The 15,656-nt window shown below is 38.0% G+C and overlaps 1 protein-coding gene across 1 annotated transcript in view; it reads left to right on the top strand.

The window, feature by feature from the left end:
- The window catches only part of slc51a (solute carrier family 51 subunit alpha), an 85,024-nt gene extending 71,638 nt beyond the window's left edge, over positions 1-13,386 (top strand). Inside the window, exons 5-8 of the mRNA XM_028799421.2 lie at positions 618-729; positions 2,975-3,121; positions 8,614-8,719; positions 10,675-13,386. Of these exons, the coding sequence (XP_028655254.1) occupies positions 618-729; positions 2,975-3,121; positions 8,614-8,719; positions 10,675-10,850 (541 nt within the window). The 3' untranslated portion in view covers positions 10,851-13,386. The remainder of the gene's footprint in view (positions 1-617; positions 730-2,974; positions 3,122-8,613; positions 8,720-10,674) is intronic.
- Positions 13,387-15,656: the final 2,270 nt, after the last annotated feature.

The following is a 15,656-nucleotide window of genomic DNA, read 5'->3' as shown; positions in this document are numbered from 1 at the left end:
TCTACATTAACTGCTTTAGTAGTGAAGAATCGAAATGTACAATCAAAGACTTTACTGCTTCGGTCCTAGCCAAACGTAACTCAGAATCGTTGGCTCAGTAAATGCAGAATACTTCTGAAGTTGTCAAATAGGAATATCCATGTAGTGACTGATCTTTTATCGGTAAGTTCACGGTTTCTTCCTTGAATTCTTTACTTTATAATTTCCACCAGTGCTTTGTTCCTCATTTTAAGTGAAAGAATTCTTCTAGATTTTTTATCATGGTCTTTATGAATTATGTATAGCCTTCTCAATTTAAGACTAATTTACTTATCATGTCATGTAAGACAAGTCCTTTTGACCAGAGATGCTTTTGTTTGCTTTTTTTCTTCACGTGTTTCTAGACTTTTTTGTAAGATTCACTCACTGTACTCCAAATGCAGTCACTCAAGGATATAGCAGAGTTTAATTATAATGCCCCATCATTCAACAGTGTTTAAATATAACCTAGCATGGTATAGCAGCACATATCTCACATAGCTTGTGACATGCTAACATGTCAGTTCACACAGCATTCATCCTGTGCTCTTTGTTCTTTTTTGTCATGTTGTGTACTTAACCGTATTTTTCTTTGGCAGGCGGACACTCTTTTGGCTGAAGCTGGGAACTTTTCAATTTGCACTCTTACGTCTGGTCTTCACTTTCCTTTCAATCGTCTTGTGGACCAATGGCAACTTTGATGCTTATGATGTAAATGTCATTTCTATCTTCTTCTTTTTAACTGTAAAAATATGTTAATTATTCTAGCTGGTGTGATAAAAATTAAGTTTCTGAAATGGCTGCACTATGTTTCATCAAAGAGTGACTGAGTGGTTAATACTGTAGGCAGGGATGCATTTCTTCTTGTCAGTGTTGCTAAAGCTAACTCTGTAGTGGTAACAAGTGTAAAATTTTATTTTTTATTGTGGACTAACATATTGTTCTTCATTTTCTCAGTTCCCTTGGGTTTTTGCCCCAAAACATAGTTAATGAAGAACTTTTAATCATGACATTTGCCGGATTTGGCCTTTTGCCTGCTCAAAACCAGAAGACTAATTTAAATAGCCGTCTATTTTTAGACATTTCCAATAATCTCAAAGTGTTGCTCCAAGAATGGAGTGAAGCAGCGTATTACTGCAGAAGGAGACAGCTTTAAATGTAATGGACTGTCCTGTTCATGCTGGCTACCTGCACTTTTAAGACATGTTGATCGCACAGTCGTACACAATGAAGGCTCCTCTTGTGATGATTTAAATGTCATTAAAAATGTATTGGGCTTCATAATACATTTTGTATTGGTTATTATTTAGCATTTTTTGAGATTTGGACTTTCATAGAATACTTTGGTATAATCATTTTTGACATATTCAGCTTTGGGAATTATGTAAAAGTAAATATTGTACTGTATAAACTTATAAATATATGTGTGGCTAGTGGAGAGGAAGAGAAAGGTTACTGTTTGGAAGGAAAGTCACCGTCCATAAATACAGCAAATAACTGCAATTCTGGTGTTCTTTCTGCCTTCTGCCTCAGCACTACTGGTTGAGGGTCGCCATGTGTGTACCGCTTTCATGCTTTACAATAAGTTCCTTTTTCACCTCAATCGTCGAAACTACAACCTTCCTCTTAGGCTTTGTTGCATCCACACTGTTCTTGGATGCCGTGGTTAATAGATAGGGGCTTTATATATATAACCCAACACGCCAAAAATAAAGCGAAAAAAGCACTAAAAACACATAAACATAATTCACAAGATGCTTTCAATCAAGAGCGAGAGACAACTTGGGCGCACATAAACGTCATCTTTTTACTCTCTGCGTAAACACCATCTGTTGCTGAATTTTTTCATTGAGTGTGCAATTCAAACATAGTAGGATCGTCCGAACTCCAGATCAAACTTATCTCGAATTAAGTGTTCAAACTCAGGAATTATCAAAGCTAGAATCGTTCGAAGTACGAAGCACTACTTATTTATTACAACAACCTTTTTCAAAATAATGATCGGTGAACTATCAGATCTTGGTTCCCTAAATAGCCTTTTGCCTTGGTTGGTGTGCACAATGCTGGAACACAGTGCAAACGGTAGACTCTCTTTTTATTGCCTCACCCTTTCAATCATGTTGTGGTAACAAAGTTAGGGTTGCCTAGCAAACACGACCAGAGGGTGAGGGCAAAGGAGGCTCCAGGGATAAAGTCCAGAGCCATACCCAACAGTGATAGCAATCATTGGTGTTTAAGTAATCAAATGCAGAATTCACAGAAAAATTATGGGAACTTAACTATGCAATAAGATTATTTGGAGAAAAATCTGTAAAAGGCTACTCCCATGCTGACAAGAAAACATGATGTGTGACACAGCTCAAGAATAACTGAATATATTTGAAGTCCTGAGCAGAATATCGCCTACTGTATGTAGAGATATTAAATTATCTGCCCTTTTTGCCTGTTACAATAAATAGGTCTGCATTAAGAGAGATTACAGTTGTGTCATGTTCCAGCATCACCTCTGTGATCTCACTATAGTGGGCATGGAAGATGTTACCTCCTTAGTTTCTCTCTCCACAGCCTCTCTTAAGATGTTTTTTATGTTAAGATGCGTTAGGTGTCATCGGCAACTCACTATTTGATATTTGCTACCCCCTTTCATAATAACTTGAGATGTTTGACAAATGAGGAGATAAATTCAACGTAATTCATTAAATAACAAACATCCAATGTCAGTATGCAACACTTGTAATGATCTGCCAGACTGCCTGGCACCTTTAGCCTCACAGAATATATTTTATTCATAAATTGTTTAAATGAGATATAGCTACCATTTTTTGCAGTTCAATACAGCGTGCACTTTACAGGTCAGCTAAACTTAGACTAGGCACTAAAATAATATATAGTTCTTTGCTTTTCCCCCTGAACAAAGATGTAAACAACTTTTTTCTTGTATTTTTTTCCATTTCAGCTCTCGATAACTTGCGCTACAATCTGGATAAATCCTTTTGTGGGGATACTTACAATCATTGCACTCTGGCCAGTAGGCATTATGTTTAAACATCTTGCACCAGTACTGAAAAGTAAAAATATTATTGCAAAATATGCACTGCATCAGGTAAGCAAATATTTTTTTCTTTTAAACACTTATTTATTGTTGTATTAATGTGTGGTATCAATCCATAAAAATCCATTATAAATTTTGTATCGAGTGCTGTCTTTACACATGTTGCAAATTATAAGAGAATCCTCTTTAATAAAAATCCGTGTGTGTCTTCTGGTGAAGTGCGCATGCGCGGGGAACGATGCGATGTGCAATATTACTGTCAGAGAAAGTTACAGGCGTTTTACGGAAATACAAACCAGTATTACTGCGAGAGAAAATTAAAGGTACACAATACAGTGACGCATATTACAGCCACATACAAGCCAGTATTACTGTCAGAGGAGATTAAAGGCATATTACCGAAGCGCACGCCTGTATTACCGCCAGAGAAAATTAAAGGTATATTATGGACGTACAAGCCAGCGGACGTACAAGACAGTATTACTGTCACAGAAAATTAAAGACACACAATACACGGCGGCAGCCCACGAAGAACGGTCAGCTCAGCAAATAAACATAAACAAAAGAAAGTCTGAAAGAAAGAAAAATACGACCAACAAAAAGAATGAGGTCAAAGTCCCTTGCCATTTAATATAGACTGTTCCTACTAATGTTTATGCACTACTGTTCTAGCGCCCCTTATTGTAATGGGCTAAATGACTAGTATTATAATATTTTAGTCCAGCATAACCATTTTAGAAGCCAATGTTGGCAGCTTTGAGCCAAAGCAGGAATGTATGCATCCTAAGGCTCAATTTACAATAGTTAATCATGAAGAATATAAAAAACAATGCATGCAATATGCTGTCATATGATGCTGACACGTCTTAAAAACTGTTATGTTAATTTCTCTTTATTAATCAAAAACAACCAAACAGCTTTTATTTTATATAGCAACTTAAAATAGCAGCCACCATCCCAAAGCACTTTACAAGTATGGATAGTTAGTACAAGCGTTCACACTCACATTCTTAACAGTTGCAGCAGGAGGTGGGTTAAGCGATTTGCTCAGGGCCACACAGTGGGTCCAGCGCAGAAACTGAAATTCCAAGTCTTTATCCACTATGCCACACTGCTTTCCTTGGGCACATACACCTGGTGAAGATATCAAAACAAAACCCAAAATGTTAGTGCATTAAATATTATTAAATGGCTTCTTGTGTGGGCGGCATGGTGGCGCAGTGGTAGTGCTGCTGCCTCGCAGTAAGGAGACCTGGGTTCACTTCCCACGTCCTCCCTGCATGAAGTTTGAATGTTTTCCCCGTGTCTGCGTGGGCTTCCTCCAGGTGCTCCATAGGTACTTTGGCGATCCTAAATTGTCACTAGTGTGTGGGTGTGTGTGTGTGTGTGTGCCCTGTGGTGGGCTGGCGCCCTGCCTGGGGTTTGTTTCCTGCCTTGTGCCCAGTGCGTCCTTGGATTGGCTCCAGCAGACCCCCGTGACCCTGTGTTAGGATATAGCAGGTTGGAAAATGACTGACTGACTGGCTTCTTGTGTCTCTGTACACACAAGTGCCAAGTGCCAATCCTAGCTAGGGCTGCTCATTTTCTCCAAAAGTAATAGCTGGCACAAAGCTCAACTTTTTGATATTTTCAGTGAACTCTCCATTCTCCCACAACCTGTAGGGTGAATCCACTTGTGACATGCGGACATCATACGCTTAGGAATAAAGATCCCCAAAGCGGTAACAACTCCGCCTAACAGTCCACCCTAAACTTTATCACATATAAAGCCTTTGCTTTTTAGAGGCCTTTGTCTATCTTCGTTAAAAAAGTGCATCCTTCCAGTAATTGATCCTGAAAACATAATTTGTTCATATTATTGATGTTCTCTCTTTTCTTCAAATTTAACTCCAGCTTTCTCCAGCTACACATGTTTCAATATTATCTTCAGAATATATGGGGGATAAGATAAGGAGAACTATTTGATGTCAGCTCATTTTGTTTTGACTGCTATTTTTCAGCCCCTTGGACAATCTTAGATCACGTTTACTTTTTTAAGCTTGTAAATATCTTGTGAACAGATGTCACATTACATGACAGCTTAAAAACAGCCTGCAAAGGCCAATGCCCTTCAGACTGCTCCATTCTTTCTCTGACTAATTGTATGTCAACCATTATTTATCAAGTGTTCCTTCTATAATGGAAGGCTTGCCATGGTGTGCTGACCCATTAAAGCTAATACTGTATTAGGACAGGGTTAGTAAGACACCAGGATCTGGGTGATGCTCTTAATTTGTCTACATCCTGGTTACTAAGTCCTCTACAGCTAGCCCTCACGTTCTTGTTAATATTCTATCCTGTAATCTCGCCATTAGATCACACAGACATGTCTTGGCCCTCTTACGGCTGACACCATTCAGGGCTAGAGATTAATTGAGACACAACTTAGTTTCCTGCCAAGATGGCACAAGCACCTACATTAGTCAACTGATCTTTCCTGAAAGGAGAACTCCCAAGTACATACACTCTTTGGCCTTTCTAAGGCTTTCTGGCATATTTTAATGTGCATTTCAGCCACTGCTTTTGCACTTTCAGCTTTTCTTCCACTTCATTTTCCTTTTACCTTGAGCTCTATTCAGTGCATAAAACTAACCGTGTCAAACCTCCTTTCAGTCGTGTTTATTCAACACATATTCCTTCCAATGAATGCTCTGTCTCAGCAGTCTATTCATTATAATATAAATTCTCTTATAAAATTCAATGAGGACTAAAGACCTTTAAATTTACAGCATAAACAAGATATTTCCTGTTTAAGAATCTATTTTTATCACCTGAAAAATCAAAACTGTTAGTTCTCACAGTTACAATTAATTCATAAGTTATTCCTTATTACTGCAAGGCATCACAAAACAGGCCTGCTGCGTCAACCTGCTGGTCATGGGTGTCATTCCTGTTCTCTTGGTGCTTTCCATTGTGTGCGGGGAATACTTTGGTCTTTTGGTCCTCATTCTGCCTTTTGCTTTCTTGTTTACTGGACTGCACAATCACCTTCTCCCCTCTGTTTTTCTTCTTGCTGATGTTTCTTATATACATTCTAACTGATATCAAGATATTTTAGCTGCTGCAACGTGGAAATCTCCTAAATTGATTACTGTTTAGCACTGGATTTTATCCTTTTTTCAGCTAATCCACTTGGAAAACTCTGCTGCTAGAATAATGGTTCTTCTAAATAACTCAATCATTGGAGTGTGGTAGCTGAAGCCATAAATTCTACATAGCTGAATTCTAAGTTATTACTATAGTCAGAGACGCTAAACCTGATAGTTATTGTTTTTTTGAAATGTACTTAAGAGTTCTGAGCAGCTGAGATAAATTGGTGTTGTTTTAGGAATGTTCCAGAGGATTGGCAGAGGTCTGGTACATCTTTATTAAGAAGCTTTTTACAAAAACCAAAACAATTTTGAAATTTCTTAGTCAAAAGTTGAATCAAAATTGAACAAGAGCATTAGAATAATGTTGATGAAAACAGCCCTTTCATCCCAACAAAGCTCATTAATACTATTCATGTAATTTCTCCAAAATAACACTGAGTTGTGTTTTGAAGGTCCCTAAAGTTCTACCGCCTACCACACCTGTTGATAATTTAATCCATATGTCTATAGTTCAGTGTGAAGGAAAACTTTCTAACATCTGAGTAAAATGAGCCTTTATTAAACTTTCCATCTGTTTTTGTTGAAGAAATCTTTTTAAATAACAGCTTGGATCCACTGTGTTCATTCCCTCTGTAATTTTGATTACTTTAATAATGTCACCTCATAATCTTTTTGCTTAAACTGAAAAGGCTGATTTCTTTCAGTCTCCCTGCATAGCTCTTAGCTCTCAGTAATGGAATCAGCCTGGTGCTCCCCTCTGGACTTTCCCTCCTGCTGCTATGTCTCTTTGTAATATGGAGACCAAAACTGTACACAGTTCTCAAGATGAGAGCTTACTAGTTTATTACATAGCTTAAGTATCACTGTCCTTGACTTTTACTCCTGATGTCCTCACACCCTTCTTGATTGCTTCTGTACACTCTGTTCATGTAGATTGTGATGAGTCCACTATGACCCCATATGCATCTCAAACCTCCCATTGTGTATTCAAATATCATATTTCTACCTTGCATGTGTATCATGTTGCACTTACGTTACATTTCATTTTCCACAAATCTGTCAAAGTCTGAATTCATTTCAGGTTAACCTGTAATAATTTGGCTGATTCAACATTATCTGCCATTCCACCTAGTTTAGTATCATTTGCAAAATTAACTAACTTGTTAGTATATACTGAAAAAATCTCTTTGAGCAATCTGTCTGCAGTATTTATTTCTAATTGCCCTTTAGCTTTCCTGTATGCTTTTAACTGTTGTTATCTTGAGCTCATAAGCCTTAAGGTTAACATTGGAGTTACTTGTCCTGTATGACTTATACAGCTGTTTTTTTCCCCATTGTAATTTCATTTTTAGCTCCTTATTAATATATTTCTGAGTTTTCGTTACCTTCTTACTTCTTCTGAAGTTGAAGGTGAATTTGTCCTGTGATGCTTTTAAATCTGCTCCACTATTCCTTGACATTCTCTATGCTTAAATTTTGTCCAAGTTTACCTTTTTTAGACTTTGCCCGATCAGGACAAAATTTACCCTATAAAAATTAAATTTAGTTTAAGTTTTTGAATATCCAGAATACTGTGGGCTCTAGATTCTAATGCTTCAATTCCCTTTTCTTAATGAATTCTAGACTGTAGATTACAGAATAATACTGTAAATCTAAACAGACTTCCAGGCTTCACTTCTTGTAGGTGTTTTAACATACTAAGCTAGAAAACTGTCATTGATGACATTTACAAAATCTTGCCCTTATGCTCAGCTATTTCAAGGAGTGTTCCAGCTAAAGATTTCAAAATCCCTAATACTATAATATTCCCCTCTAAACTTGCCTTTTTAATATTATTAAAATGACACGTATTGAAATTATTGCCTGCACTTCTACCAGGCTCCTATTGTCACACCGTGATGGTTTCTCATCATATTCATATTTCCTCGCTCACCCATTTGGAATACACAAATTCAATGTTGCTTTTATATGAATAGCCAAAACCCTCTCTTTTTCAACTTCCCTTTCCTAAATAATGTGCACACATCCCTCTTATACTCATCCCCAACTCTATTATTTGGCACTGCAGTTCCCTTCTAGCAGCTTGTCATACTTCTCATACTGTGGTAAAAATTCCCATTCTCATTTTCAGTATTAGTGTTGCCAGCTTACGTTCCCAGAATGCACTATGTTCGATTTCAATCTCAGTCTCTCTTGATGCGAATGAGGAAAGACTAAACAAAACCACAAACAGGACCATCCTAACATGGCCTAACACAGAGTAGGCAGGTTATCAGTTCAGTGTTACTCCTTCAGTCTTTTGCTTTTGTAGGCCACCATTTTTAGATGAATGTGATCATTTTTTAACTTTATTCTGTTGTCATGCTCTGTGGTGCTATCATCTTCTTTCTTTCTTTTACTTTTTTTTTGCAGTCTATTCTCATTTTAAGTCAACTCCAAGCTTCTATCATTAACATTCTGGCAATGAATGGAGTCATCGCCTGTTCACCACCATTTTCCTCAAATGCCAGAGGAACAGGTATGCAGTGAACATTTTGTGATTGTAATAAATATGGTTATACATGGTCTTTATTAATAATAATAATAAGTTACATTTATTGAATGCCTTTCACAAACCCAAGGTCGCTTTACATACAGAGTAAAAAAATTACGCAGATGACAAAAGTTTGTAGAAGAGGAAAGTTTTCAGTTGAGATTTAAAAGTGCAGAAACAGGAGCAATCTCGGAGAGACTGAGGAAGAGAGTTCCAGAGTTGAGGTGCTATAGCACTGAAGGACCTGCCTCCCAGGGTGGAGAGTCTGGTGCGTGGGACAGTAAGGAGATTACTGCTTGAGGACCTGAGAGAGTGACAAGGAGTATCAGGAGCTAGTAGCTGAGTGAGGTAGAAGGGGGCAAGGTTATGTAGGGCTTTGAAGGTGAGAAGCAGAATCTTGAATTTAATCCTTGATGGAACCGGTAACCAGTGAAGCTGGGAGAGAACAGGGGAGGACTGTAGCTGCAGAGTTCTGAATATACTGTAGCTTCTGTATAGATTTTTCAGGGAGGCAAGTGAAGGGGGAATTATAGTAATCAATACGAGATATTATGAAACAATGAACCAGAGTTTGAGCATCATTAAAGGACAAAAATGGACATAGGCGGGCAATGTTACAGAGATGATAGGATGAAATTTTGGAAAGATACCTAATGTGTAGCTCAGAGTTAAGTGATGAATCAAACAAACACCAAGATTTCTGACAACTGGAGCAGGTTTGATAAGTGTACCATCAACAGAAACAGAGAAATTGTATGCCTTAGAAAGTTGGGATTTTGGACCTACCAGTAACACTTCAGTTTAGTTTCAGTTAATATGCTGTTTGCTGCATTTGAGAACATCTAAAACTAGACTAAGCAATCTAAATTATACCCATGGTTGAAAGAATCTTTATTGGCTTTAATGGTGTTAAACATGTGACAGAAGTGTTTAAATTGGAAGGTTAACATTATCACAGCCAGCTACCTTGAAAACATAAAGCTTCACCAAATCAGAAAGACCAGAAGGGGAGAGGCTGGTAGACTGGTAGAAGGTTGTAGATGGCTCAAGGAGAGCTCCTTATGGTAGTTGTACTTGCAGACCAGTAAGTGGTAGTGAAAACCCCGAAACCTTCCCCAGTGTTAACTTGAAATCAGACCATGTAAGGACTGTGAGAGTCTCCTGCACATGAAATAAATTTGATAACAGCATCTGCACATAACCCTTAGGAACCTCCATGAAATCCATCCATCCATTCATCCATCCATTTTCTAACCTGCTGAATCCAAACACAGGGTCACGGGGGTCTGCTGGAGCCAATCCCAGCCAACACAGGGCACAAGGCAGGAACCAATCCCGAGCAGGGTGCCAACCCACCGCAGGACACACACAAACACACCCACGGGCCAATTTAGAATCGCAAGTCCACCTAACCTGCATGTCTTTGGACTGTGGGAGGAAACTGGAGCGCCCGGAGGAAACCCACGCAGACATGGGGAGAACATGCAAACTCCACGCAGGGAGGACCCGGGAAGCAAACCCAGGTCCCCAGATCTCCCAACTGCGAGGCAGCAGCGCTACCCACTGCGCCACCGTGCCACCCCTCCATGAAATGATATGGAGAAAGAGATAGTCTTGCCGAAGTAGTCAATGACTATTTGGATCGAAAAAACCCTTGTCTTAACACATATTATCAGATTAGCAATAGATAAGGAATGACACCCGGTCATCTCACCTGGTGACCCTCGCCGTATCTTTTTGCTTTTTACAATCGCATGTGAAGGATGTCTTTAGTTTTACCTGCAGCTTACTTTGTGGTTTTAAAAGAGTAGCTTCCTATTTGTTAATTTTCTGTGATCACTACAGGATACTTTCTAAGTGCTTGTACTCATTTATTGAAAGTCATCATGTTAATACATGCATTCTGTGCTAACCTAAACTACATTATTTATGTTTTTTAGCCATGAACCAGCAACTCCTCATCATTGAAATGTTCATAATCACGTTGACATCACGAGCCTTCTACCGGAGGAGATATGAAGAACTAAACTCTGTTGACCAGCATGAAGAAGACAACCAAGGAAATGCCAAGATTCAACTAAATGGACCTCCTTTGGATGGACAGGATTATGCTTAATGTGTGCAAGCTTCTGTAAAACTGTACCATTTAGTGGAATTTTCCCTGAAGGGAGGTCACTGGAAAGAGCGATCTGTGAGAGGAGAATACCAAAGCAGAGGCAATTTTTGGGAAAACCCAAGAAGATATATTTTACTAATCATACAGTACAATACATTTTATATTTTAACTAAAAAAAGAATTGCTGTGACTTTTGAGGACCATTTATTTCAGTTTATTATTATTTTTTACTTACTTTGGTTGCCTTTCTTGCATTTCATTTTCTACCACCAGAAGAGCACTTGGTTAAGAATATCTTCTTTCCTTCATGGCACTGAAAGTAAGGCAGCTGTGGAAAAATGTGGGGCGCAATCACTCTTCTCTCCGTATCATGCTGTGGAAACCTGGGAAATTTTTTTTATTTTTTTATAAAAACCTTCCTTCATATTTATCGATATGCTATCAGACCAAAGTTCCTGACTAGAAAGGAGTATGTGTCTGTTTTTGTATTGTGCCTTACTGGTCAGTTTGTAAATTGAGTCATTCTCTTTCCTGTAAATTAAGTAACTGCTTCATTAAGTAATTAAAACTGTTTAGAATTTTTTTGATGAAAAATACATAAGAATTTAAGAGTGCGGGGATTGGGACAATATTTAAACTCGAGTGTCAGAGCCATGAAGGAATATTTTGGACAGAATTAAATAAACAAATATACAAATAAAGTACTATTAAAGTGACAATAAATGAAAAAGAGCATGAAATGTGAGCGTCAATTAATAAATGTGTCACGGAATGTTCTTTGTGGTTTTTTTAATTTATTTAATACTGTCCATAATATTTTTCCAGAGTCGACACGAAATATGGCTTGAATTTAAAATTGTCATTTTCACTCATTAAAGCTGAGAGGGTGGCTCTAGTGACTGCGGTTTTTTGATTGGTGAATCGTCGGCAGAGTGGATGTACGTGCTTCACTTGACTCATGTTGTGACTGTGCGTGTCGACTACCCCCAGAATTACTGTGCAAAGTGGCTACTTTAATTCTAAGAACTCTAAATTCGTCATTAGGAGACAGCGTCTGAAGTGTAAATGAGGCATTTTACAGCCAAATATTTAAGTCCAGAGTACCAGTGATTCACCAGATAAAAGCCAAAACGTGCTAGAGCCTGCCCTCTTTACTTTGATGAGTGAATGTGACGCTTTTAAATTCAAGGAGCAATTCATTGCATTTGGAGGAACAATACGGACAAAATTAAATAAATAAATAAGCAAAGCACTTTCTCTTATTGTAACATTTCACAGTACTTTTATTTATTTAATTTTGTCCAAAATATTCCTCCATACAAATGTATACAATGAAGTGGAATACAATGAACATTACTCAAAAACACACCAGGACAAGATTAGAGAACACCTTTCATTAATTTATTAGGTCTTGAGAATCACTGTATGTGGGTTTTCCACTTCATTCTTTTTGTAGCATAAGAACATACGAAATTTTGCAAATGACAGGAGTGGTTCATCAATCTCATTGATTTAGCTACTAAAGAAAAGTATCATATAGACTCATTGTCGGTTCATGTTTCTTGCGTTGCTCCATCAAACTTAACAAGCTCCACTTTTCCATCAACCTCACTGATAACCCAACAAAAATGGCCTCCGCTTATATGTTAGCTGTTCCATTGTACCAAGATGACATCTACCAAAGTACAAATTGTGATCTTCTTACTTTTATTCATTCACTCCTTGATTCAATTAAGTTGATCCTAACTCTTTAAACGAAATGAATGTTGCATCTTTCTGAAACATACTTTAACTCAACTTATTGTGAGTGGTGTTTTTCTTAAATGTGTAACTTGAACTCTAGCACCATTCATTGCCATAATCTATTTAATCACGTGCTAGGCTGATATGACTGTAACTTGGCAGACAACTGATGTGCAGCTCACCCAAGATGAGCAGCCCAAACCAACAATTCAGATGATCTGTCTTAGTTTACGACCATACCCTCACCCATTCATCTGTTGTCTGGCCAGCTTAGCCCTGTTGAGAGCCCGAGCCCAAACTAGAAGCATCACCAACTCGCCTGAAACCAACTCCTCTCAGTGTCATTCTTGTTTACTTTGTATTTATTTTTGTATTGTTTGATATTCAGATTTTTATCTTGTTATCTTAAATGTATCACCATTTCTTTTTAATATTTTCTGTTTATATGGATTTATTTGATGGACCTGCTCAGTTTGAGGCTTTCATACTTTCATTTTCTGATCATTTTTATTCCAGTACTTTCAAAATGTCCTTAAGAACAGTGAATTTTACAACAATGCTGGACTTTTGTGAATTTCCCCTTGGGATTAATAAAATATCTATCTATCTTTTTTATTCAGATGAATATGTTGTTACAGGGGTGCCTGAATAGGTGTTTGTAAAGAGCGTATTTGAATTTTAGTTCTTTTTTATCTTCTCACTGGTGAGAAAGGAGGCATTTTAATTTTTGTGTATCAATATTTACCTTTATTTTGCAAAGTATTATTGAATAAAATTGAACAAAGAGAATTTACATTGGTAGGTCTATCTGCTTATGTTTTTAAGGATGCTCTCATTCATTAAAGTGACTAAATAAGTATTTACCATTTAAAAGTAGTTTAATAGTAATAATATATTATGGGCATTTTGTACTGAAAAAATATATCACTCGCTGTGTCTGTGTGAAGTTTACTGATTTTCCGTTTAGGACATTTAATTTCTGCGCACTGTGCTGTCACAATGCTATAAATGGGACAAAAACATCCCAGTTATTATCAGGAAAGCCCAGCAGAGAATGCTCTTTTTGAAGGAGTTGAGGAAATTCAATCTCCCCAAGTCATATTGGTCCAATTCTATACAGCCATCTTTGAGTCCATTCTGATGTCGCCTGTAACTGTCTGTTTGGTGCTGGCCCTGTTCAGGCTAAGGCCTGCAATCTGCAGCACATCATCAGAACATGTGAAAAGATCATAGGCCGTACCTTATCACCCATTTAAGTCCTGAGTCCAGGGCCTGGACAATCATTAGGATCCAACTCACCCGGGTCACTTCCCTGTGGCAACCACCTTTGTGCCATGAAGCTGAGCAGTGCTGAACGTCAATACAATGACTGTATGCCTGCACATCTTGGACGTTTTTTCCGTCATATTGTATCATATGCTACTTTATCATTTTCTTATCTTTTTGTTTTTTGTGTTGTCCTTGTTTGTTGTAGCAACGCCAACATGACAAATTCTTAGTGCGTGGTAATGCACCTGGACAGTAAAGTGAACCCTGATTCTAATTCTGACGGCTGTCTTGTTTTGCCAGGAAATACTCCATCCCTCCTGCGACCCTGAATTGCATTAAGCAAGCTTGATAATGTTATGTGATATTTTTGGGATGGGGTTAATAATTAAGATAAAACACATGATATATAGTGTCAAAGACAAACAAGAAGGAGCCACAAAAAGGTTTGGGGCAGCCAGCTGTATATTGTTCCTGGCTGCAAAATGGACAGCAGCGGCAAACAGCTATAGATCACCACACAGAACACATTAAATGTATCATATTCCAACTCTCTGCACATTTAGAATCCTTAGATTTATAGTTGATATCACTTTCATAATGAAATGCATTAAAGTATGTATGTTACATTTTACAGATTAAATCGTTAATTTCATTTAAATAATAAATACTGTTAATAATTACACACATGGGGGTGACACGGTGGGGGAACGGTAGCACTGCTGTCTCGCAGGGAGTCACGTCGCTGGTATTCCCTGCCTGGAGTTTACATGTTTTCCTGCTGGGTTTCCACAGTGTGCTGCGGTTTCCTTACAAAGACATGCAGATTTGGTGACACCAAAATGACGCTAGTGTATGTGAGTGCTTGTATTCACCTTGCGATGAGTTGATGCCCTGTACAGGGATTGTTTCTGCTTCATGCCCAATGCTTGCTGGAATGGACACATCCCTGAATTGATGGATTTAATCATTAAACATCCTTTTCAGAGATATTGCAGTAAGGAGTCATCGGAATTTAAAGGGTATTCCAGGCAATTCACAACACAGTGAAGACGAACCTGTTCTCACCGTGATAATATCTCGCACTGACACCTGATGGATTCTTCCAGATTTACGTAAAGTACGCACGCAAGTATAAACAGTAAAACACTTGCGTAGCAGGAGCGTCCCCTGGAGCATGCGTCACATGAAGTATAAACCTAAGTCCTAAACAGAACTGATTCGATAGCACAAAGATGGCGGCTTTAAAGGAGAATGAACCTCACGAAAATCACTTCGCAATTAACTTTGGCCAAATCTCGATAATTTTGAAAAGTTTGCAAAACATCATGAAATGCATTGAAGTAAAAGGAGAAGGAGGAATTGAACAAGTTTTGAGTGGATTATAATGGTGCAATGGTCTTTTATGTGTGTCTGAGTGCTAGGGAAACATCTGCTAAGTATTCTGGACTGATTATTGTGGTCAAAAACTTGATCTTAGCTAAGAGGTAATAATGCTAACCAAAGCATCACTGTGCCTTAAACACATAATAAGACAAAGATGGAATGATGTGGGACAATTGTTTGAAGTCGCAGGAACATCTTTTTTAATTCTGATTTATCTATGCAGATGCAATGGTTATGGACAGGTTGACAGATGAGGTCAGAGAGTAGTCTATGGAGTTTGATGTTCACAGACAACATTATGATCTGTAGGGAGAGTAGACAGCATGTTCAGACAAACCTGGATTGGTGGAGATATGCACTGAAGAGAAGGGGAATAAAAGTCAGTAGGAGTAAGACGGAGTACATGTGCAT

This window comes from Erpetoichthys calabaricus, chromosome 4 (assembly GCF_900747795.2).
Source record: "Erpetoichthys calabaricus chromosome 4, fErpCal1.3, whole genome shotgun sequence".
Classification (NCBI taxonomy): Eukaryota; Metazoa; Chordata; class Cladistia; order Polypteriformes; family Polypteridae; genus Erpetoichthys; species Erpetoichthys calabaricus.
This window is presented reverse-complemented; position numbering and strand designations above follow the sequence as displayed.